Source organism: Onychomys torridus, chromosome 9 (genome assembly GCF_903995425.1).
Source record: "Onychomys torridus chromosome 9, mOncTor1.1, whole genome shotgun sequence".
In the NCBI taxonomy this organism is placed as follows: Eukaryota; Metazoa; Chordata; class Mammalia; order Rodentia; family Cricetidae; genus Onychomys; species Onychomys torridus.
In genome coordinates, this window is record NC_050451.1 from 103,580,223 (window position 1) to 103,607,557 (window position 27,335).

Here is a 27,335-nt window from a genome sequence, read left to right on the forward strand (position 1 = left end):
CGTGAAATTTATGGCTACAACTCTCTATTTGCTCCATTGCACAGAGACAAGGTTTCTAGATAACAAGAGTGTCACAAATTTTGCAAACCTGATTTCAAAGCTGGGAGGATAAAAATTAGAGCCATTAAGACCATCCTAGATAAAAATCACCAGTTAGATTTAGATTTAACTGTAAATCCTGTGTTATTTTTTATTTTTATATCCAGATATTAATTTAGTCACATGGGCTGCTATGTGTATGCTTCCTCAGAGATGGTAAGAGAATCTAGTCTCAAACATTTTAAAAAAATATTAGTTTAGTAACAAATTGGTACAGTGTTCAGTTTTCTCATTATATTTTCCTAAGTTGAGAGACAAGGTTTTAAATGCTTGATTCGCTGGGTAACTTAGAACAAGTAGAAAGTAGCATCCTTCTTCTTGCCTATATAAACCCACAATAGAATTTTAGATGCACGCATGGTCTCATGTTATTATCTGGATTAATTGACTTACATTTTGCAAGGAAAAATGAATACTCTGAACTATTATGCCAAATAAATATTTTATAATTTAATTTTGTTCAATAAATGGAGTCTAAGAATCACTGACTCATCTTTGCACATACATCTATCTTGGCCTAATATCTCTCAACATGAAGAAGGAGAGGAAGTTGCACACTGGGTCTCTGTTGGTACAAGAAGGATAGCCAGCAGATTCGACTTGGAGAGCTCATGATATAACAAGTGTCCCATCCATAAGCTGTAAAGCTGCATATCAGATAATAGTTTTCAGGTAACCCAGACTGCAGAAATTTTGTCAATCAGATATTAAATTTAGATGCTGAAACACTGAACAAAAATGAACTCTTTGCCCAATGAAAGGAAGGCACACAAGCACATTTTTCTATACACTGACGTAACTCTTTAAAAACAGCAATTATGCTCTTCATAAGTGCTGCACTCTATGACAAATCCACTGCTGTCCTTGGACACACTACTTTTCTTTTTATTGAGTATTTTTGAACCAAAAAGGTTATTTCTCTGTTTTCTGTCACTTTTTTGTGCAAGCCACTACCTTCTAATGTTGATCTAATTCCATTTTCAACTCTCCATTCATTCTTCCCACATAATTAAACATTACATCTTCATAGCATCTGCACATATAGTTGTCATGGTAAAATTGCAGTTTAAATGATTTTACTCATTAAGAAAACATTTTAACTGAAGGGCAGAGATTTGGCATTTCATGTAGTTGATCTGCAAGTCTGTTCTGATCCTTGTGGTGTCTAGCTGTGGTTTCATGTCAGCCGTAAGTTTTTCTCACCTCAAATTACATGTGGATGGACTTTAAGTTGTATTTTAACATGTTTTAAAACAAATGATTTCCTACCTAAAATTAGATCTGTTGTTGGTAGTTCTTTACTCTTTACTCTTTGCCTCTTTTGGCTCTTTTGAGGGGCCCACCACTCAGCTCCCAAATAAATACACGGAGGCTTATTCTTTCTTATGAATGCCTAGCCTTAATTTGACTTGTTTCTAGCCAGCTTTTCTTAACTTAAATTATCCCATCTACCTTTTGCCTTTGAGATTTTTCCATTTCCTACTTCTGTAATCTTACTTTCAATCTTACTTGTTGCTGGCTATGTGGCTGTGTGGCTGTGTGGCTGTGTGGCTGTGTGGCTAGGTGGCTGGCCCCTTCTTTTCTCATCTGTTCTCTCACTCTTTCTCTTTTCCCAGATTCCTCCTTCTATTTATTCTCTCCATCTGTCAGCCCCACCCATTCTTTCTTCTACCTCACTATTGGCTGTTCAGCTTTATTACATCAATCATTTTAGATAGGCAAATTAACACAGCTTCACAGAGTTAAACAAATGCAACTTAAAAGAATGCAACACATCTTTGCATCACAAATATTCCACAGTGTAAACAAAAGTAGCACATCTTAAAATAACATTCTACAACATAAATCTATATTTTTTAGTCCTAGGAACAGAAACATGGCCTTTTGCATACTCAATAAGCCATCTATCACAAAGCTACATAACCAGTGTAACCAGTGTAGTGAATGAACAAATACCTAGATGTTAGTTTTGAAAAACTGCCTATCTCTTTTATCAAATACATGCCAATACCTTGCTAGGAAATTAGGTGGAAATGTCCTGTCTTCAACATTTGAAGTTATTGTGTGTTGAATTAATTCTTTTGAAAAATATAGGCATAATTGTCTTCTATATCATGAGATAAATTTCTAGTGATTTCAAACCTACTCTATAGGGAAAATGCTTTGCTCTGTTTTATCCCTGTGACTTTAGAGATCCCACGGCCACTTTCTGGAGGTTGTTACTGAGCCAGCGGTCAAGCTGTTTGGTGGGCTGACATTTTTCTAGAGACTGGGAAGGACAGACAGGAAAACTGATTCAGATTTACATTAATGCTGCCACCCTAGTTTCTTCTAGTTTGTAGTGAAAAGTCAGAAGTAATCATTGACTTAACCTGAGGTCTAAGCCTCAGCGAAGTGTGTCTCACCAAGTTCCTCCTGGACAAACTGAAAATTCACAAGACTATGTCTGCAGCTCTTCCCTGTGTGCAAAAGCTGCAAGAGAAAAGACAAGAAAAGCATGTGGAAAGTTGACCATCATTCAGTTGCTTCCTTAGGAGAGTTTCAACCTTCTGTTCTACTTCGTGGTTCTTACCTTTGGCAGTGATTGGAAAGTGAAAATGACCTCAGTTCTTGCACAGTGTGTTCCAGAACTGTGAGTCTCTTCACTTCATCTTAGCTATCCCTATGAAGTCTAAAATCTATCCTAACTCAGATTTCCAATAATTTATCATACCACAATGTGGGGCCTCCTTTATTTTCATTAATGAGATATTTAAGAATGTTTTTCAATGGAATGGTAACCATTGAGAAAGCATTATTTTTTCTGAATAGATTGCTGAAATATGATGAATATGCCAAGTCAGTTTGCTTACAAATATAAAACATACAATAAAATTTAAAAACTGGTTTAAAAAGAATGTTTTCATCAAATTGCCTTTTTCAGTCATCAAATTAAGGTCAGAGGAACATAAAACTCCATTTCCATCTATATGTTAATTTAAGATAGAAGAAGTAGATAACAAGAAGCCTGCCACGGCCATACAGTTTGTAAGCAATGTAAGTTTCTATGTGTTTACTTGGTTGGTTCTGAGCGACTATGGGCCTGGCAGGTGAGAGAGATTTGTCCTGACTGTGGGCCAGGCAGGAGAACTCCAGCTACAAGAAGCAGTCCAGGCGGCAGTTGTTTCTCATTGCGGAACACTTTTGAAAGAAAAGTACACTTGTGAATGGGAAGTCCTGGCATTCACTGGCACTTGTGAATGGGAAGTCCTGGCATTCACTGGCACTTGTGAATGGGAAGTCCTGGCATTCACTGGCACTCTTTGTCCTTAGGGCGACAACAGACGTCCAGGTCCCAGTAAGTATTGTAGTTTTAGCAGCAATATTATTTCTTGATCTGCTAACCTTTTAAAAAAATTTTAATGGCTACAAAATGTCTTTTCTTCTTACTGCCCAGAAGCCCCCAAATTCCGAAGAAATGCTGCCTCTAGCTCCTTCTGGGTGGCAGAGAGGTGTGAAAACACAGATTCAGTCCCACCCCCGCTTCCTCTGCCTTCTGGTGCTTAATTAGGTGCTTATCCTAACACCTTAGAATATACTCTCTGCATATGGCATAATTCCCAAACTCATATTTTGTTTTAATCATAGTTTCCCCAACTTCTCAAAAGTTCTCCATTAATAAGGCTGTGCAATCAGCCTTCTCAGTATGAACATACCTGAGCTTTCCCTCAAGTCAGAGAAGAAAATAGCCTGTAGTATTTCATGTAGGGTTTGATATTTTCCATGACATTGACAGACTTTGCTCAAGGCATTTGCCTAATCATTAATCAGATTTTTGCCTTCCATTTTTAATCATTCTAATTGTATTATTTGCATACATTCTAAAAAAAAGTTTGTTGCGGGATGAAGTTTCCCCCACAGGCTCTGGTAACTGAGCACTCCATCTTGAACCCCAGCCTTAGGGACTATTTAGTGGGTTATGAAACCTTTAAAAGACAGGAAAGAGCAGGAGGAAGTGGATTACTGGCAGGGCAGGGAAGGTTGATCTCCTGACCACATTTACGGCTCTACCGCTCTGTGTTCTCAGATCACTGAGCGATGAAGAGGTGGTGCAGCCTCCTGGCCCTAGCGTCTTGCCTCTTGGGCTTCTGTTCCTGTCTTAGAGTGCTGGATTACATATTCGGAGCTGTGACCATATAAACCTTCCCTTCCTTCGCGTGTTTCTGTCAGCCATTCTTTCACAGTGACAAGAAAAATAACGAATATAGAAAATTATGCCAGGGCGGGGTTATTGCTTTGGTAAATCTGCCTGTTTTATAATCCTTCAGAACTGGTTCCTGGGCACAATGTGGAAAAGTGGGCAAGTCTGAAGAAAGAAGGCCGTCAGCAGAGCTTAGTGGGCAGTTCTGCTCAGAGTTCAAATATCAGAGAGCTGATATAAATGTAGACAATGAAGGCTAAACTCAGGAAAATTAAGAAGGAAACAAGAACTTTATTAAGAACTGGCCTAGAGGCCATTCATGTGACAGTCTGTCCAGGCATCTGGCTACATTTGGCTCAGGTCCTGAAATTTTAGTGAAGCTGGATTCAACATTAATTCATTATTTGGTTAGTAGAGGGCATTACAATACAGCATAATACCAAGCATGTGGTATGATTACTGATAACTGCCTTTAGCCAGATTTGCAGTAGTAAGCTGTGAAAATTTACAGTTTAAATATAATGGGCGCTTTTTACACAATTAAAGTTGCAAACAAGAGCAGTGAGGACAAAGTAGCTGTAATATCATGGTGTTAATATCATTAAAGAAAAACATTTATCGAAGGACAATATTAAAGTGCCTTGAGAGCAAACCTCACACAGTCAAATCTGCATGGCATAAAACTGAAAATTTGAAAGAGTAATCCTTGAAAAGATATATCCTCCAGGGCACGCTATTCAAATACAACCACAATGAATGACTTTTACTCCCTGCTGAGCCATGAAGGGACTCAGAATGTTTCACAGCATGATCCAAGAGTGCAAGGCTTCCTTTCATATGGCAAAAGAATTTATTGCCTGCATGATGCTGGTTTCCCAGGCATGTAGAAAGCAAGTTACAGGGTTGGAGAGGCTTGATCAGAAGTTAAAACTAAAACAGACAGTTAGTAGAGAAAACATGTACATGGTGGGATTTCCTAAAAAGAGATTACTAGGGACTGGCTGCTAAAGCAGTGAAGGTTGATCTTAGCTCCAGTGTGTAGTGGGTAGCCATTCCAGCCTTGGCCTGGAAGTTCCAACCCCCACTGAGGCTTCAGTAACTGTCATGCCTACAAGGCGGGGATGAGAGAGGACACTGAAGATCCAGGATCCAAAGGAGAGCGATCTCTTGGTGGCTGGACCCTGAACGTTGGAGGTAGACTGAGCAGCGTTCTCCAGGGAACACTGCCTGACTACGCCATACCTTTGCCAGACCCTACAACCTACCTATCCCTTCATTTGTAAGTTACACCTCAAAATAAATCTCCCTTTTAACTATGTGGTGTGGCCTTAATAATTTCACCAATACCAGTGGAGACCCTAAAATGGCGGAAACTCCAGGAACATGGAACACTTGCCTGCACCGAATAGAGCTGACCAAAAGGAAAGGCTGTATATGCTACAAAATAGGAACGGAGCAAACCACAGATTCTGTAGGAACAGAGCAAGCTATAGATTGTGTAGAAACAGAGCAAGCTATAGATTGTATAGGAACAGAGCAAGCCACGGATTCTCTAGGAATGGAGCAAGCCAAGGATGCAGCAGTAAAAATGATGCTACTGTGATGCTCAGATATTAAAAATAAAGATACAGGATTTGATGTTCAATCTACTTTGGTTTGGATCTTGCTTTGGCCCGATCTTTCTTTGTTCTGCACAATTCCTTTCCCTATAATGGAAATGTTCACTCTTTGCTATTATAAATTAGAAACATGCAACTTGGTTTTATTGTTCAAGGACTCAAACTGTTTGCCTCAAGTTTCCAGAAAAATACAGTGGACTTTGTGCTTTTCTACAGTATTGTGACTGTTAAATGGGGACTTTTGCAACTAAGCTGAAAGCATGTGACTTTATGAGATGGCCACGTCCTGATGTTATGGTTTGAATGTGAGGTGTCCCACATAGGCTCATGCATTTAATCAATTAGTCCCCAGCTGGTGCACTGGTTTGTAACATTTAAAAATATTTAGAAGTGGTTAGCTAGCCTCAGGAAATGAGTTACCAATTGCTAAGTCTTAGGATCATAGCTTGGCATCTGTCCTGTTCTGCAATCCCATTGCCCCTTTGCCCATCAAGATTGTAAACAACTTTACTGCAGGCTTCCATGACCACCACAGGCACACCTGTTTTAGCCACCATGGCTCCCTCCAGACCATTGTGAACTTTGAGTGCAGCTCAGTCTCTCCTCACTTGAACTGTTTCTGTCAGGCCTCTGTTCTAACAATGAGAAAAATAACAAGGAGGCCAACTTTGTATTACCTCCTCTATTAAAAACAGCAAATACTACATTTTTAAAAACAAAAATATATAAAGATCAGAAATTATTTGTGTTCCAATCTTATACACATTGAAAATGGAAATGTATTGAAACTATGTTTCTTTAATAGAACTCTACATGACAGTCTAGCATACCAAATACAGAAGAGCTAAATGAATCTCCTCTAAGATATGCAACAGAACAGAGATGTCCACTGTGATGCTGAGATAGAATGCTGTAAATTATTAAGAGCACTGTTTGGCCGGGCGGTGGTGGCGCACGCCTTTAATCCCAGCACTGGGGAGGCAGAGCCAGGCAGAGCTCTGTGAGTTCGAGGCCAGCCTGGACTACCAAGTAAGTTCCAGGAAAGGCGCAAAGCTACACAGAGAAACCCTGTCTCAAAAAACCAAAAAAAAAAAAAAAAGAAAGAAAGAAAACCAAAACCAAAAGCAGAGCACTGCTTGTATAATAAAATAGGACTATGTGCTCATCGCATCTCCTTTGAAAAATGCTTGACATAACTTACAGAAGGAAAGATTTGCCTTGGCTCACAGGTTCAGGAGGTTTTATTGATGGTCAATTAGCTCCACAGTTTTGGGCTTTGCTAAAGTAGAGCATTATGGGAATCTTTGGTGGGGAAAAACTTCTGCCTCCTGACAGCGACAGTAGATAAAGAGTAAGAGAGGGGAAGGCTAGGAAAGAGAAGAGAAGAGGTGAAAGGGATCAAGTACTTCATGTGTCCTTCACATATGTCCCTAGCCTTCCTCCATCTAGACTAGCCCATCCTCTAAGGTTTCTGCTGTTCCCCAGACATATCACCAGTTCAGGAATAAGCATTCAGCATGTCAACCTATAGGGAACATTCCAGATTGAAACCAGAACAATGAAGGAGCAAATCATCCCCTATTTTGTGGATTATGTGAACTAAAGGCTCCACAAAACATTAGTCAGGCCAGGTGGTGGTGGCACACTCCTTTAATCTCAGTACATGGTAGGCAGAGACAGGCATATCTCTGTGAGTTCAAGGCCACAAAGTGAGTTCCAGAACAAAAAGAAAAAAGAAAAGAAAAAAAAAGGAAAAAATTTCATAAATCTTGTAAATTTATTAGATGAAATCAACATGCGAAAATTAGAATTTTATGCACCAATAACTAACATGTAAAAAGTGAAATCATGAAAGTAATCCTACACGTAGTAACTCCAGAAACAACAAAAACAAAAAAATTCTAAAAACAAAGGAGTAAATTTAAGCAGAGAGGTAAAGAGTCACTACAATGAAAATCATAATGTACTAATGAAGAGAACTATGGAGCACATACACACAATAAACTTTAATATTTTATATTGAAAGAATTTGTACAGTTAAAGTATGCACACCACCTGAAATGATTATGATTCAACATACTCTCCATGAAATTCCCAGTGGTATTCTCTACAGAACTAGAAAAATATCAATTCAGAATTTCACGAACACACACACACACACACACACACACACACACACACACTCCCTGAAGTAGCCCAAGTAATCCTGAATGAAACAAGCAAACCTGAAGACCTTAGAATTAATGCTTTCAAGACATTCTATAAAGCTACAACAACCAAAAGAGGGCGGTGCTTCCATGAGAATCCAGGGACAACTGGGACAAAAAACGGAGATCTGTTGTATTCGATTACATTAGAATATCTTTTGGATGTGCTGCTGTTCTGGAAACTGCTGTCTGGATGGCTTACCTGAGTTTCATACAATAAATAAATAAATCGGAATTTCTAAGATTCTAAATATATCCATCACATTGCACAACATATTTATGTGAAATTGTATTTTCAGCTATAATTATAAAACCAGAATTTCTGTTACCTCTGAAAAATGTTTATGTTGATCTACATCTACAAGGCCAACTATTCATCCAAGATTTAATTCTTCATGTGAAAATAAGCAAGCACATTCATGTTATTAGCCTTCAAATTTGCTCTCATATTTAATGCATTGTAACTTGTATGTATATCAAAGAAGTATTATGAAATAAATTTATGACTTATTGTTAGTAAATGATGGGTTTGGAGGCCTATTTTATATGACTATATAGCTGGGTTGTCAAAAATGGGGAGGGCAAAGTGGCTGTGAGTGTAAATAATGTAAGAAATGTTATTGATATTATCTAAGAAAATAAATATTCAGTGAAAAAGTTTTAATTAAAATTTGAAAAACAAGAACCAGGAATGCTGTTGTACATTTTCAATAGCAAAATTCAGCAGATATATACATAAAGATCCCAAGTTTGAAGCCGGTCTGAACGGCATAACAAGACCCTGTCTCATAAACAGCAAACTAGCGTAAAACAAAACAAAAGGCAAATGAGAAAAAAAATATTTCTTATAAGAAGAACTATAAGTAGCCAAGAAAATAAGGAAAATGGCTTACTGTTATCTTCTATGAACTACATTCACATCAAAACCTCAGTGAGATATTACCAGTAAGACCAATTTAAAATATAATAATAAATGCTGTGAAGCTATTGATAAAGAGACAGCTTACCTAATATTTATGGCATTTTAAGTTAGTATAGCCATGATGGAGAATACAGAGGTTGCTTAAAAACTCTAAGTACAGGTTTGCCATTTTATCCAGCTATCATGTTTCTGAGGGCAATGAAATCAACATAGCAAAGACATACTTGCCTTTTCATAAGTATTAAAACAATATTCACTGCAGCAGCGATACGGAATCAGACTGTGTGCCCATCAGTTAGTGACTATATGATAACATATGTTATATATACACAATGGAATGTTACTCAGTCATGCACTGGATGGATTCTGCCATCTGTTGCAAACTGGATGGAACTGGCAAATGATACATTATGTAAATTAAGCCAGACAGAGAAATGCAAACAAACAAACACATTCTCTTCTATATGAGAACCTAAAGTCTTGTATAATAGTAATTACTAGAGAGTGGAATAGTAAACCCTAGAGGGAGTCAAGAGAAGGATTAGCTGGTGCCCAAAACACAGCAAAAGTGATCAACTGTAGTCTTCTACAGCCACGTGCAGTGAGTTCAGTGCCCTGTGACTCACTTCGGGTTGTGAGGAGTGCTAGAAGGCTCTGAGGTTCCAATTAAAAAGAAATGGTAAGGAGAAGAAATGCTGAGAAGAGAAAGGAAGCCGTTACCAGTTGCTAGGTCTTAAGGACCATAGCTTGGCATCTCTCCTGTTCTGTTCTGGAACACTAAAGGGTTCCGGTGGAGAAAATGAAAGTTGTATCCATGTGCTAAATATCATAGTGCTCCCCATAAACATGAGCAATTACTACATGTTATTCATAAGCAATGACTAAAAAGCACAAATAAACAAAAGGGATATGTATGTTCTCATCAAATTGATCATATGGAAAGAAAGATGTGTTATCTTATAATGGTTTTGATCACACATTGAAATAATTAATTGATGAAGTCAAAATGCCCCATAGTATACTTATCAGCCATTTATAAGTAATTGATAAATAAATCAATTAGTTACCAGAAAATGAATTATAAATACTTGTTAGTGCTTTCAAAATATATCCATAGGCTAATTAAAATTTATAAATGTGTATGAATTGTATGTTTGAAACTTTCTGCTTGGAAAATATTTTCAAGACTATTATGTTTTATGATATATGAGGCAGAAATGCACCCTATATCTAGTTTTCTAGAATTTTGGAGACTGGCATTAATATATGAAAACAGAAAAGAAAAGATAGGTATTTGGGCTTTCTGACCTTGTTTGTCACACATTTTATCTGGAGTCAGAGGCTCATTTCTGTCACCATGGATTTATTTTACAAGTTTGGACTTGCAAATTCATGGCAGAATTTGAATATCTTGCACAGTTTCTGGAAAGCAACCATTATAAGGAATACACTGACCTTTTCCTGTTTATTTTCATTGGTTAATGACAGCACCTTTACAGCCCTGTCAAATTGTAAACAAGAGGAAGAAACTGAATACATAAAGGTCAAAAAACTTTAGAGACAAAATTTATGAAACACCATACCTATACTGTGAATAAAAAGAACAAAATGACACTCTTGTTTTTCAAATATGTATGTGAAGTTGGAAATTTTTAGAATTAACTCAAAACATAAATCATCAAATATTTTAATTTGTTGAAATTAAAATGTATGTGACATTTCATAAAAAGATGCGTTTGTTCACTGAGTATCTCTCAAGTTATTATTTTAAAGGTTAATAGCATTGGCTTTATATAGAGCTGTGATATGTTACCAGAAAATCTGTGATATTTAGGGGCATGTCTGTTTTTTTTTTTTTATTCCTAGTATAGTCATGGGCTAATAAATAGTAAACAGTAAATAGTCACTTAACTACATTGACATCTCAATGATACACTCAAATAAGCAGTAAAAATAAGCTTCCAGGAAAAGTAGTTGCATACTATTTAAAATAGTTTCCAAGAATTAACAGCCCCTACATGATACTGTGGAAAACATGGGTAGTTCTTGCCTTATAATTATAGATTTGAGATCCAATTGGGGGGAAAAATCACATAACTGAAGAAATTGAGTATTACAACTACTAGTCACAATACCCAGTAGCATCCCACAATACAAACTCTTTCAGAAAGGCCCTATCTAATTAAAATTACAGTGCCTCACTTGCTCTCCAGAAAAATAACATTGTAAAAAGGAGATAAAAGAAATTATAAGTTAGAATTTCATTGTTAATGGAAGTCTGAGAATTAAGAAGTAGAGACCACAAAGTAGCCACCATGCTTAACAACTATAAACAGGGAGGTAAAAACTGAATGTCTTGGCATGTCTTAATCTGAATCTAGAATCTGAAGGAGCTGACCTCAATGTTACTCCAGGCTGTAATATGTAGACTCTGAAGGAGTCACAATTTCTTCACTGTTCTAGGCACAAGGGAGTTTGGTGGTAAGGAAAAACCAAACTGCTGTATTTACCTACTCAGATCTGGAAGGGAAGAGAAGGTTTTAAAAAATAAAGACCTGTCTGTTAAGAAGGAAGATAATTAAGTCTCTCTCTCTCTCTCTCTCTCTCTCTCTCTCTCTCTCTCTCTCTCTGAATAATGTCTGACTTTGAGTCTCTGCATCTGTTCCCATTGCTTAAGGAAGTCTCTCTGATGATGATTGGACAAGGCACTGATATATTAGTATACCAGAATATCATTAGATATCATTTAATTAATTTTTTCTTTGCCTAACACATTTTGTTCTACTGTAGGTCTCTGGGCTATTCAGTCTCAAATTTTTGGCTATTAAAGAAGCATAGGGCATGGGCTCCTTCTCATGGAGTGAGCCTTCCCTTGGAGATCAGGGAACCCTGTGGAAGAAGGGGAGAAAGACTGCAGGAGGCAGAGGGAATGGAGACACAAGGAGAATATAGCCCACTGAATCAACTGAGCAGGCTTCAATGGGGACTCATCGAGACAGAAGCAGCAAGCACAGGGCCTGCAGGAGTCTACACCACGCCCTCTGCATATGTGTTATGACTGTTAGCTTGGTGTTCTTGGGATACGCCTAACAGTGGGAGTGGTTATAGATCTGAATCTTTTGCTGGCTTTTGAGACTCTTTCCTCCTATTGGATTGTCCAGGCTCACTATGAGGGCTTTCAACTTGTCTTATTATATCTTGTTTTGCCCTGTTTGGCTGTTGTCTCTTGGAGGCCTGCTCTTTTCTGAAGAGTAAACAAAGGAGGAGTGGGTCTTGGAGAGAGGGGGTAGGGGCGGTGAGGAGTGGAGGGTTGGCATGTGTTGTATAAGAGAAGAATCTATTTTCAATAAAGGGAAATGGCATCAACAGAAAAGAGGGAAGTGGTGAAGGTCATGGATGCTGTAGTGGAGACCGGACTCTGAGGGCTTGGGATCCACCTAACCATGCTCAATGTTATGTGATCCTCTCCCCTAGAGTGTGGGTAGTGCAGAATTCACTACAGTGACACAATGTGACATTCATGATTACCCTACCTTTTTTTTCTTGCCTTTACACTTGCTGTGACAATGAAAACCGCTGCTGTGATTTGGGTGTTGTTTATAGGAGTCCCTTCAGGCATCAGGTGGTAAGATTAAATCCCCACTGTGGCATGTTAAGGGGGTAATAATTAATGTGGTTATGGTACCATAGGTGAGTGTTTTGGAATGTGGTCTGGATTAAAATTATCTGGGCGGAGTTTCTGTGACTGAATCTTGGAGGCATTATAATGAGAGAAACACCAGAAAATCCTAAGAGTACTCCTGGTTCTTGCTGTATAATGCTCTGTGCTGTTCCAGACTGTGCCAGTGAGGTAGTTTGAATAAGTATGTCCCCATAGATTCATGTGTTTGAATGCTCCCATAAGGAGTGGCACCATTAGGTATGGCTTTGTTGGAGTAGGTGTGTCCCTGTTGGAAGTTTGTCACTGGGGGCAGGTTTGAGGTCTCCTATGCTCAAGCCATGCCCAGTGTGGTATTCAGTCTGCTTCTGCTGCCTGTGGATCAAAACGTAGCACTCTCAGCTCTTTGTACAGCACCATATCTGCCTGTACACCACCATGTCCTACCATGATGATAATAGACTGAAACTGTGAGCCAGCCCCAATTAAATGTTTTCCTTTGTAAGATTTACCATTGCCATGGTGTCTCTTCACAGCAAGAGAAAACATAAAGAAGACACCCAGTATGTACTAGTTAATGTCTGTTGCTATGATAAAACACCATGACCATAGGCAACTTAAAGAAGAGATAGTTATATTGGCTTCTGATTCAGAGGAATAAAAGTCCCTCATGGAAGAGTAGAGGCGTGATATCAGGCAGCAGATATGCCACCAGGGACAGAAGAGATAACATCATTAACTTCAAACATGAGGCAGAGATGGCAGACAGAAAGTAGCCAAGATTATATCCTGTCCTAGCTGTCCCTTAGTGAAGTACTTCCTCCAACAAGGCCACAGCTCCTAAACCTCCCCAAATCCTGTATTCCAGGACCTTGAGCCAGAAGAAGTCCTCTGCATGGCTGTATGTTGTGCTGGCAGTCCTCTGTCTTCAGAGTGTGATATGGAAGAGGGGAGAGAGATGGTTTCATGTGACTTAAAATCAATCTATTATATTTAAAGCAGTTTAGAAGGATGCCTTTCCGTGTACCTTCAAGTCAAAAGAATTAATCAGTTGGCCTTATTTTTTCTCCCTAAGGCTTAGATTAATCAGCTACACAGAGATGAAAGAATTGTTGCCTGAGAAAGACTTACTGTAAAGGAAGGAGTGGTTGCCCACTTCTAGGAAAGCCTGAGAGAGGAGATCAACATAGGTATGCTACTGAATACCAGGAGGAGTTAGGGCAAGCTAAGGTGAAGGCATGGTCTGTGACAAAAGTACATAGTTCCCCAGCTGCCTCAGGGTGTATACAAAAAGATTATAGCACTGTTCTAAAACCAAAATGTTAACCAGACATTGTCAATCATGTGTGCACCCAGAAATTAGAAGGTAAAGGCAGGAGGATCAGGAATTCAAGGGCAGCTTTGGTTACATAGTGAGTTCAAGGCTAATCCAGGGTCCATGAGTTCCAGTCAAATAAAGAAACAAACATAATGCCCCCCACATGCCCAAATATGATGTAGAATATATGGGGTGAAAAAAAGTCAGTGACTTTTGTCTACCAAATAGGTCGTCAGGGTTGTTGTTGTTACTGCTAAATTTCTCTTCTCTACAAATACAACTTAATAGATTTTACTGAATAGTATTCAGGAACCAGAATCATATGGTATGCATGTGTACATGCATCAGTGTGTGTGTGTATGTGTGTGTGTGTGTGTGTGTGTGTGTCCTAAGTGTTCAGTAGATTAAAGACTAATATTCTTTAATGAACAGGGCACAGTTAGATAGCTACATTTGAGATTTTGACTTAGAACAACGTATTTCAGAATGGGACAACCATCGAAAAGATCACATGTCCAGCACAGGGAAGTGAAAAAAATGTTAGATAAATGTCCATAAAAGCACTTTGATAGATATTTAAAATGGAAATGCATAAAGAGTTTTATTAAACTATGGATTTTTCTCCATTGCCTAATTTGTAATAAAAGTGAATTATTTATATATATATATATAGTAATACATACAATGATTATTTGCTAGTGCTAGAGACTGAACCCAGGTAAGTACACACACTGAACTGTATATCCTGCCCTACTTTTGTACTTTAAAGGAACTGAACATACCAAAACCTCCTGTTAATCAGCATGCACCAGGCCAGGAGACCTGGGGTGACATATTCTCTCTGTTGCTTGCACTGTGATAACAGGAAGCTCAGAATCCCCTCATGACTTCCCAGCTTCACCCGCCAAAGCTAGTTTTCCTCTGATATTTGCTGTCTTTTAAAGCCAATTGAATACTAACTTAGAGCTTCTCTGTTTGTCCTTGCTTCCTCTGGGGATTTTGACAATAGATGCTGATACTGCCGGCTGTCAGTCATTCCCATATGGTTCTCAGGTTTGTTTGTTGACTCCCCTCCATTAACCTCAGAGCTAGAGGCCTAAGTAAATTATTCCCTCAGTGCACGTTAGAGACAGGTTCAGAGGAGTGCACCTGATGGTGTGACCAGACCCACCAGTGTCATTACACATTTCTCTTTCAGGAAACCGCTAAAGGTCATATATGACACACTTTAGTTACCTTTGGCCAGCTGTTGGCATATACTTTACTCTCGGTACTCTTCAGGCAAAGGGCAGAGAGTCCTAAGTGCCAGGCCAGGCTGGCATGTATTTGGAATACCCTATCTGCAACAGGAAACAGGAAAAACAAGAATAGATAACAATTCGCTTTCAAGAAACTGAAAACTTAAGCAACCTAATTTAGAAAAAAAAAAATAGATAATGGTATCGGACTGTTGATCCAAAACAAAATAAAAGTAAAGCAAGCAAAGAAGCAAGAAAAGAATGTTTTAACAAAAACTATGGAAACTAAACAATGAAACAATATTTTCAACATGCTGAGGAGAAAATTATGCCAACATAAAACTCTCTAGCCAGTGAAATTATCCAGAACGAGAAGCACAATAAAATATATTTAGAGAGATAATGATCCAGTAAACATCGGAGAAGAAGAATGAAAACAGGAAGAAGAGAAAAGAAAGCCTCTGACAAGCTAACACATTCCAGACCGAGGCTCAAAATTACAGGAAGCAATTGATTGCACTGGGAAAACAGTTGTTAAATATTACTCCAAGGAACTTGAAAACACTGAATTAATCCTGTATCTATTATAGAAGCTGTTTCTACGATGAACACATTATATCTGCACGCACACATGGGGAGGGGAAGGGAGAGGGAGAGAAAGATTTTCAAGCATGGTGAATTATCTGGTTAGTTCTCCCAAAATGTAAGCAATGACTACTACTATTCATATACAGTGTTTTCAGGAAATAGATACACCCACAGACATCTATTTTGCAAGATTCTCACAGCAACAGCGTTTATATGCAGATTCTCACATAGTACAATTTTAAACCAACAGGAAACCAGAAACATAATTTGCTTCATTAATAGACCAGAAAAAGGCTTATGAAAAACCAAGTATGTACTGAGGTCTTCAGAATGTGATTGTATTTATTTCTGGTGCTGAGGATCAAAACGAGGCCCTTGAACAGTAACCAGGATTTTAAGCACCTCTTTTATAAGAACTTAGTGCTACTGATGAGTACTCAACATAATACTTCCATTTTAACTTTGCTACTTCTAAAAGGGTCCTATTCCAAATGACATCACATTCTGAAATATTATATGCTAGGGTTTCAATATGTGTTTCAGGAAAACACAATTCAATCTAACAGACATATACTTCCAATGGGCAGGGTGAGCAGGGGAAGGTATAGGGGAAAATACTGTATCTAGCAAGAAAAAAAAGAGAATTTCGTGGGTCTTTCAGATGCCAGAAGTAAGTCTTAAAGGTAGAAATTGTTTTCCTATGAAAATATTAGTATGGTCTGAGACATAAATAAGCAAACACACACACACACACACACACATATAAAATGATGTCTTTATATATTATTATAAATAATATACATAAAATATGTGTGTGTCTCAAGCCTTACTAATATTATATATTTTTATGTATGTATATTTGTGTTTGTGTGTGTGTGTTTGAGTGTGTCAGTGTGTGTATGTGTGTGCATGTGTATGTGTGTGTGCATATGTTTGTGTATGTGTGTGTGTGTTTGAGTGTGTGTGTGTGTGTTTGTGTGTGTGTGTTTGAGTGTGTGTGTGTGTGTGTATTACTTCAGGGAGGCAAAGGGTGGTAAAGAAAAAATTAAAATAACATATTTTAAATTTAAAGCTATAAGTGACACGAGAAATTTCAGTTTTGTCTTTTGAAATGGGTGTGTATCTACTACACGCTTAAAATATTTGTTTAAATGTACTCATTCAAGTAGTAAGTGGCAGAATTTGTCTTAAAATCTGAAACCTTTCTAGCCTCTCCACAAGACAACTGAAGAGTCATATTTTGTACATTTCTCACAAGTTATTTCTAGAACATTTCTCTTCATTTCATGTGTGATGATTCACAATTTTATAGGTTAGCTGAAGAAGGTAGATTAAGACCTTTCGTGGTAAAGGTGAACATGAGAACGTTTGGGAAGTCATAGGGCTGCTACCGTCTGGAGTATTTGAGGTGTCATTCTAAATGGGTCGTGCTGAGATCCTCTGGAGTCAACCTAGGATGCACTGAAACGTTAGGGGACTCTTTCATTACAGCGGAGAGCCTGAGAATGTATTTTCTACAGCTGGCCAGTGAAGCAAATCAGACTTTAAATGAGTTTTCAATTCTTCATTGAAAACAGTTCTTTCAAAAGGACGATGGAAATATGATGAATTAAAATTTCTAAACAGGGACCACTTGCATGACAATATATCATGATTAAAGTCTTCCTTCTTCCTCCCTTTTATTTGGTCATTTCTTTCTTTCTTATTTATTTATTTAATGTCATATGATAAAGGCCACATGATGGAGATGAAAGGACAGCAATTACAGCACATAGAGCCAGGTGACATAAATCTCATAGCCCTGCTGAAAATACAATAGCACTTTGTGTTAATAAAAAGAAACGGCAAGGGGGAAAACCCCGAGTTAAAGGAGGGTCATGATACCCTGCCTTCAGTGTAAGAGCATTAAGTTTTTGTTGGTACAAATGTGTATTGCTATTACATTGAGTTCTCTCCATGGTAAAGGGTCCAAAACCATTAGCTATCATATCCATGTACATATAAATGGCTATTATTGGGTCTGGAGAAATAGCTCAGCTTTTAAGATCATTGGCTTCCAAAGGACTGCAGTTCACTTTCTAATACCAATATCATGGCTCACAACCATCTGGAACTCCAGGTCCAAGGGATCCAACACCCTCTGTAGACACCAGGCATTCATTTTCTGCATAGACACACAGACAGACAAATCACTCATATACAAAAAATAAACATTTATTTTTTTAAATTAGTGCTGCCTATAATCATTAAGTGGAAAATGAGAACATTGTTGTTGATATGGTCTCTGCTTCATTATAAAGATTATGGTTAATAGAAACTCAATTTACCAAATGACAATGCTTTAGAACATATTTGCTCAGTTGGGTTTTCTCCATGGTTTTGGAAATTAAGTTAGATTCCTATAGTATCAGGACCATAAAGTGTAATGACTAGGCAAATGGTTTAGCCTTTTCTCAATAGTAAATTATTAATAATCACTTGCCATTATACTTATGACTAGTAGAATGATTTCCTGAAAGCAATCCCAGGCTCAAGTCAAAACTGAAAATGGGAAGAAAGCACAGTAATGCACATCCATTCAAAACAACAAAATCTTACCTCATTCCGTGGGGTATTTAAACACACTGCATGCTTACAAAGACATAGTTGGAGAGATTAAAACTTTTAGCATCTTAAATAGAAATGACTCGGGAATGATAACCCAAAGCATGAACAATATGCATTTAATCAGCACCTGAGAGAGGCAAAATAATGAAACTGCTCAATATCTCATTATTCTTTCTTGGAAAGCTATTTAGTTTTAATTATAACCTAGCATGTATCAGCTATAAGTTCTTATATGTAATCACTTCTGCCCAGATATATTGCTGAGGTATTGCATGCGTGCATGGTATTGTTAGTTGTCTTTATGTCAATGGTTATGCAATTATGATTTTGAAAATTATAAATTAGCTTGAAAGTGAGAGTGAAGAAAAGAAATCTCTCTCTGGACAAAGAACAGGGGAATCCCTACCTCTGCGTTGTGATCTGAGCAGTAAGATGTTTGGCTTTTTACGAATTTGCCTTAACCATCTACTTGCTTCACCAAGCATTTTACAGATCTTCGCCTTGCTTAAAATTTCCAGTTTCTCCTTCCCTGCTTCTTCCTTCTGTTGCTGTCCTGACACATCACTGCTTCCTCACTGACTTTGTCCCTATCACTTACATCCTGGGGCTTCCTGGCCAACCCAGCCTAGATGCTTAAACAGAGGCTCTAACAGCTAACCCTGGAAGTGTCTTGTGAAAAATGTTGTATTCTTTGTAACGCATACTTTTCAGAAGCCTGGCATGGTTTTTTGCAAGAACCATTTGATAACTGATTAAAATTTGCCCTGAACATTCATCTTTTTGGGGCCACTTTTTTTTCTTCTAAATTCTGTATAAAATTGTTTCCCCTTCCATTTCTACTTCATTCCTGACATATCTTGGGTTTGGATTAGGACACAAATTCATAATTCACTTGTCCAATCCATTTTGGCACAGTGGTTTAGAAGAAGGGAGAGCCACATTTTGAGTTGGAGATGAACATCAGATGCGGTAGTAGAAAACAGAGCTTTTGTATGGGAATAAGATTAAATAATTTCAGTGCAGCATTGCAGCTTAGAGAGTACATTTAGTAAACCTTTTTAACTTCAGTGTTCTTTTTACAGAAATCACAAGACTTTTATAAATTGCCAGCCTGGATTGCATAAGCCAAATGCCAACAGAGCAGTGACCTTTCAGATTACTGGCACAGCAGACTCGGAGATCAGAGAGCTCTAACTAAAAGTAAACACTGACAAGAAACCCTACAGAAATGACTTCTGTGTCTGGTCAACCTAACATAATATGACATACTGTAAAATGTGTTTGGCTTTTTAGGTGGAATAGTCTATAAAGGTTTAACTGCTGTTAAAAATACAGAGCTGGAGAGTTGCAGTGTTTGGATTTATGGGTAAAATGTTTTCTAAACTTGAAAGAGCAGCAAGAGGATACTTTGTTAAAGGATTTGTAAAAATGATTTTAATAATGTTAATGAGGATGTGGGCAGTAAAGCAGCATTGGGTCTGTAGAGGTGGAAGTAAGGTTGGAGGTTTAAGGGAAGGGAAATTATATTTCAAACAAAATAAAGTGAGCAGGCTCAATAAAGAGACTTCTATTGCTCATTTGAAACAATCTATAAAGTTAAAAAAATCAATCATGAGGAATTTGGATCAGAGTTCTAGTTTTTAAATGTTATGAGCTTCCATTGTTTTTCTACATAAAAAATGAAAATGTTAATGTCTTTGAAACAAAATTATATTCATTTTTGGTATCTGACACACTCATCACTATATACATATACTTGCATATATATATATATATATTTAAACCTATGTGCACATAATATATTATTTAAGACATATTATTAAACTTGAAAAACATTTTTCTATATTCTGAGTTTCCTCGTTGCAATTTTTCTATTAACATTTTGACGTTTGTCTGAACATTTTTATCATTTATATAAAATTACATATTTTCCTGTGTTTATGTTGGAGTGGATGAATGAGATAATGCATAGGAGGAACTAATACCACCTTAACATGTATTTGCTCTTTATACTGCTATGTAAATGATGATGAGAGAAAAGGTGACTAGTCAGAGACTTTCCACTATGTAAAACGTTTTAAACCATATTGCTGTGCTCTTAGGTTTGGAGTTTATTTTTAGTGTGATGGATGTTTCTCTTTCATGGCACACATACTATACATATGAGCCAGCCAAAGCTAGATTCCATTGCAACCATTTGACAGGCTCTTGCAAAGGTGGGATATTGTCAGACAGTAAAATGAAAATTGAGTCTATTGAGAGGTTAGTTCAGAAGCTGACAGAAGTGTGTTTGCCTTAGAGTCATCAGATATTCTACCCACCAACACAACCTGTAAGAACCTCCTTAAAGAGCTTCCAAAACCAATTAAACACAAGCGGGAAGCATCAGTCATCAAAACAGATGCTTTCCAGCTAATCGGTGGCTGCACAAGGTGCATGCCACTGGGAAATGAAGAACACTTCTTTCTTTCTCCCACTTTGTCCTTACTCTGTTGTCTTCCCAATTTTATGGATGCATGGTCATGCTCAGGGCCCTGTGAAGGAGTACAGGGCTTTAGAGTGGATAAATGCTTTCTCAAGCATTTTTATTCATCAGAATAAAATGAGTTTTAATAGGCTTAAGTGATTTGCCTAAGGCACACAATTAATGTGTGGCTGGCACTCAAAACCATGTCCTTTCTTTTGTTCTGATTGTTCTATAAATATGTATGTATTGATTGAATTTCTCCCCTCCCTAAGGGAGAATAATTTAAAATCTTAAAACATAATCATTTTAGCATTGAGCAGGCTGTGGAGGCAAAGCTAAAGCTGCCAGTCCTGTAGATGCTGGTTTTGCCCTCATGTGGTTCCCATCTTCCAAAGAAGATTGGTGCAGCAGGATCAAGTCGGACACTTAAGTGATTACAGTGATAAAGTTAAACACTCACCACTGGGACTTAACACTGTGCTAAGAGTTTACAGCATACAACCCAAATAGTGCTCAGAAAAGCAAGTAAAAATGTATTCTGTTTTACAGAGGCACAGAGCATAGGGCCAGAATTGTAATGGTGAATTTATTTGTGATTATAATTTTAAAAATATACATACATCATGCCTTCCTTAGTGCATGAAATGTATGATTGTGTGTGAATGAAATGGAGATATTTGTTTTGGCAAACACGTATCCTCACAATATGGCTGATTTTTATATGTCACATAAAAATAAGCACCATTTTCATTCTACAGATTCACTTGTATTCAAATACACACATGGTTTATTAACACAAGGGGGAAAGTCTGTCCTTGAGAGAAGGTGGGCTGATTTCCAAACATTGGTTGAAGAGTAGGATGTGAAATGGTGCTTGTCCATAAAGGGGGTTCAAGGAGCCAAGGAACGTAAAACCGTGGAAGACCAAGAAAAGCATTCTTGCCCTGATGACCCCAAATGCAAAACCCAAATTTCCTTTCTCCTCTAGGAACAACAAACAAACAAACTAAACTGAATCATTAGAAACCATTTCAACAATTCAGATTTTAATGAAAAAATGTATAGAATTACTTAAAGACTGCAATGAGAATATCTCTCTTCTTTGTGCTTATAGTAACAAATATGGAGAACATAAACATTTAAGAAATATATCTTCATTTTAAATGTTTATCTTAAACAAATTCTTAGAAATCTCCAGGGACATAGGAATAAGATTATTTAAAATCACTTCTTTAAAATACAGAGACAATAATTTAGCAAAGTCATAATATTAAGCCTTTGGTTTCTTTTCTAATTTTAATTTCACCTTATAACATATTCCCAAAGAAGTAATAAAATTATTATTATTATTATTATTATTATTATTATTAATTACCTATAATTATTCCCTATTACAAGTACTTCAGTTATGATGATGAGAATATGAAAAGGTATATTCTGGCCTCATCTCTGAGAAATGTACCATTCATCAGGTTTTATGACATATGTAGAAGAATGTTGGTTCAATGCCAATTAATGGCACAGTGCTTTTTTGTTGTTATTGTTTTCTAAAAAAACAAAAACAAAGAAAAGATATATATGTAGGATTAAAAGGAGATACTTGAACTTGAAAAGTAGATACACTATTATGAGTTGCAGAAAAGGGAAGGGCATGTTTTATGAGGAAAGGAAGTGAATAGCAGTGAGAACAACAACACAGGCGTGTCTTCAAGAGAATAGTGATGCACTGCTCCTAGATAGAATTTGGGTCTGAAAAACTGTGTTTAGAATCCTTTTAAAGTATATTGGTATATTCTAGGGGACCTTGACTGGCAGGCCACTGTTTACCTTTTACTTTGCTCTCATTTCTAGATGTTTGTACCAGGTGATTACAGACAGGCAATTTGCTTATGTAAATTTGAAAACTGTGAGGTGACTCTCAAGGAAACAAGACTGCTTCTTGAGGAATTTCTCATAAACCTTAATTTGAACAAATCAAGAAGGGCCACACTGTAGAACTGCCAAGCACCTCACCCTTTGTCTTTTTCCCCATGACCCATCTATCTGGAATGACTGTTTCTCCCTATTTAGGCACATGCTGAGAACCACTGATTTTATTTTTTATTAAAGCACATGAAAGTGCTCTAAGGTTAAGGCTTGATGTGGTAAACATCCTGGGGAAAATAATAGTCCTAGTGGGCTAGAGACAATGTCCCTTGCAGTGGGTGATGAGGTAAGTCAATGTGTAATGAAATATAAATAGAGACATATAGTTTCATTGTAAGATAGAAAGGAGTAAGTTGATCTTCACATCCTGTCCCTGATTAGAGACAAACTAGTGAATGCCACAAGGGCTATAGATAACAAGAGTGTGACCTCTTGATAAGTTAGGGCACAGCCTGTTAGTAGTTCCCTGGAAGAAACTAAGGATATGTGCTTTTAATGAAAACATGCTTCTATGTGGTGGATTGTTTTTATCTCTCTAATTAATAGCTGATACAAACAATTTAAAGAGAGAAAGAATTATTTTGCTCATAATTTTTAGAAGTTCCCATCATGACATCAGGAAAATACAGACAAGAACATCATATCACAGAGGAGAGCAAGTTGAGTAGACTTAACAGAGAGGATTGGGGACAAAGTACAGCCACCAAAGACACATCTCCAGTGACCTGCTTCTCCAACTAGGTCCCACCATCTAGCAGTTCTAGTTCTTGTAATTGCCTGTTCAGATACTGAACCTAACAGTGGGTTAAAACACTCATGAGGTCAGAGTGCCATGTGCTTTACTAGTATGCCATGCTTTTCTCAATTCAGTCAGGTTGATAATCACATTCCATGGATAAGAATGGAAATGTGTTGGCATGTAAGAGTAGAAATGAGAAAATGAATTATTATTCTTGTTATTATTTTAGAAAATGATATAGATAAGATAGATACTCCACACATAGGCAAGAGATACCAATCATATAAGGAGAGGAGATTGCTGATCTGGGATTGCCCACCCAGTGAGATCCTGGACTTATTTGAATCATCATCATAGAAACAGAAGTTTTATCTCCTGCATGAAGACATGAAAAATAGGAGGATTACAAAGAAACAGAGGAAATGAAAACCTATACATTGTTGAAATATGATAGTTTATTTCCAAGGGCACCATTTTTCCAGTAGGTGGACCTGTTTATAAAGAATGTGTTAGAGAATTAAAAACAACAACAACAACAATAAAACCTTGTTTTAAAGTTTCTAAAAATTGTTGTCCAAGTGTGGATGTGTGAATGTATTAAATTTCTCTTGGGACATAACTAATGACCATACATTTAACAGTTCAAGGTAGCATCGATTTATTAGCTTGTACTCCAGCATTAGCACTGAGCTCAAATTTTCACATAGCTGAAATCAAATGACTGGCCACATTTGACTCAGTTTAGAAATTCTGAAGAATGAGCCATTATAGTTGGAAGTTTTCCTGTTTCCTGCCTGGTCCCACAGCTGCTCAGACCAAAATAAACACACAGACTAATATTATTTTTAAACTATGGCCATGGCAGGCTTCTTGTTATCATGTATATGAGATATATGATATATTTATTCAAGATACTCCTTTTGTTTCTGCTAAACAATGGGAAAGTCTTTCTGTATGCTGTGAATATGTGTTGCTCTGATTGGTTGATAAATAAAGCTGTTTGGCCAATGATGAGGCATAGTAGAGTTAGGCAGGACATTCTAACGAGAGAGAGAGAGAGAGAAGAGGGGAGACAGAGCAGAGGAGACACTGTCAGTTGCCTCCATGAGAAGCAAGATGTAAAGATACTGGTAAGCAACAAGGCATGTGGCAAAGTATAGATTTATAGAAATGGATTAATTTAAGATGTAAGAACTAGATATCAAGAAGCCGGCCATGTCCATAGTTTAAAAACAATATTAGTCTGTGTGTGTTTATTTGGGTCTGAGCAGCTGCAGGACCAGGCAGGACACAGGAAAACTTCTGACTACAAGCCATTTCCAGGGAATCTAGACTATGTGGGAAGAATTATAAGACCAGTATAACACCCCCCTCCCCCGAAGGTCACTCCATTTTTACTTCTTAGATGCCTCACATAGCCAGTTCTTTCCCATGAGTCTCTTAACGGCCTTGATCAAAACCAGATCTCATTCTTTTATGCAATGTGATTTACTGTATCCAGCTCCCTAAACAATGATTCCAGTTACTGTCTCTGCTAGTGGCTAGAAAAACATCTGTCTTTTAAAACACTGATTTCATTCTGTTACTCTCATGCAGACAATTCTGCTTTCCATAAACTCCAAAAAATAACTTATCAGTGAGTTAGTACATTCACATATGTCCTGAAAATATAGTGTACCAGGTCTGAAGATGGTATCAGCTTCCCTGTTCCAGGGACTAAAGAGGAAAGTCCTAGGATCCATTTCCCATTCTACTCAGCACATATAATTTTAAAGAAATTATAGCTCTGTATAGTGCTGTTTCTTAAAATTTGGAGTTCATTGTCTGAGATCTTTCCTAGACTGATGCTAAAGTGAAAAAGAATTATAGAAAACATCACAGCCAATTTTATAAATGTCCCATATTATTTCATCACTGACTGTTCTCAATCACAGACCAGGAATGGAATCATGTGAGGAGAACTCTGAGTGCACTTATAGTGAGAACACTATAAGAAAACAAGTTTTGTGACTGCAATTTCTTTAAAACATGGATTTATTCTTGGAACTAAAAAGTTTCTTAAAATAGTAAGTATTGTTTTACAGTGACTATCTTGTTGAATTCTGAGATCAAGTTCTTGAGGTTGGATCATGGTGATTTATGTATTGTTGTTCATGAAATTCTGTTTGTGTTCTGGCCTGGATCCCAGTAAAATACTAGAAGAATCCTTAGGAAAATAAAGTTGATATGGGAAGAAGTTGGTAAAGGATATAAGTGTCAAAGAAGTAAGCAAGCTAGCACTCCCGTTAGCATTGATAGGTGGACTGTTGTTCTTCATTGACAACAGCTTTTGCCCATCCTTTTTCAGTGTTCCAGTTATCATTTTAAATGCTTTAAATGACAAAGATTTGATTTGGTAGGGCATCTGCACTGAACTAGTGAATTCATATAAGAGAATTATCCTAATTTCTGCCTAAAATATCAAAGAAACTATGCGTTTGTTGTTGATATATTGTTGTGGTCTATGTTCAGTTGTTACAGGGTCGATCACCCAAACCCAACACGAGGGAGCTGCCTCAGCCAGGCAGTGGTGGAGGCATGCTGGAGCAGTCCAGTGGAGACTGTGATGATGAAGATGGCTGTGGGGGATCAGGAAGTGGGGAAGTCAAGAGAACCCTAAAGATCACAAACTGTGAGTACAGGAATCTGGCACTGCTTGCAAGCAGTTGGTTTTGAGATATCAGTTAGGAATGACCATAAACTCAGAGGTAGACAGGAGTACCTAGCAAAGGAAATATGCCTGTTTTTAATTATGTAGTGTGTGCATTCTTGGGGTTTTAGTTATGTTGCACTGGTGGCTTTATGTGGAAATGACACTTTTCTATAAAGAACTGATGAGTGATGGGCAGTTTTGAGAATTATACAGTTGTAAAGTAAACAATCTTTAGTACATGTTGTTCAATTTATATTATTGATAAGTAAAGTGGACCAGGTGAATAAGTACCACAAAACAGCCAAATGTGTGATTGCACAGTATTACCATGTTCCCACCTATATGGTTTCAGTCTGTTAGTTTTTGATTATCATCTAATTAGATTCGTCTCTTCTGAATATGCAGTCTCATTAGTTACTTGAAAGTTTCATACAATGTGTTTTGATCATGTTCAGCCTTCTTCCCAAACTCTTCCTCAATCCTGTGAGTGTTCACTTTTGAAAAATCTCCCTAATGCTGACTTTCTTTTTGTTTATATGGACTATAAATTATAAATGTTTTTGAATGTTTAAGTATTCATTTACATGAAAGATATAACTTCCAGGACTGAGGAGATGGCTCAATCTGTACAGCGCCTACCATACAAACATGAAAATTCACTGAATTTAGGACCCTTAGTAGACACCTAAAAATCCATGTGCAGTGGCCTGTGTCTATAATCCCAGCTTAGGAAAGATGGAGTTCAGGGATTCCTGCAACTCACTGGGCAGAGACCCTGGCCAAATAAAAAGATTAAGTGGAGAGCAATTGGTGATCAAATGAAAAAAAAAAAAAAGTCAAGGTTAATATAGCCTAAGCAGATGGATTTCAATTACCTCAGCTCTGATTCTACTGACGCTTATACTGAAGTACTATTTCTGGCTACTGAGTCCCTAGATGCAGACTGGCCTGATGTCCTATCCTGCACACAAGAGTCCTTTGTACCTATCACATATATCCTCTGCTGGGAGACAAAGTGCTTACTAATAATGCTCCAAAGATTAAAATGTCAGCTTTTCATGCCTTTAAAAAGCAT

At 37.4% G+C, this 27,335-nt stretch overlaps 1 protein-coding gene across 4 annotated transcripts in view; it reads left to right on the top strand.

Annotated features, from left to right (window-relative positions):
- The window catches only part of Gpc5 (glypican 5), a 1,359,592-nt gene that overhangs the window by 653,518 nt on the left and 678,739 nt on the right, over positions 1–27,335 (top strand). For all 4 annotated transcript variants that reach the window (XM_036198928.1, XM_036198931.1, XM_036198930.1 and 1 more), the window contains exon 7: positions 26,080–26,239. In XM_036198928.1, the coding sequence (XP_036054821.1) occupies positions 26,080–26,239 (160 nt within the window). The remainder of the gene's footprint in view (positions 1–26,079; positions 26,240–27,335) is intronic.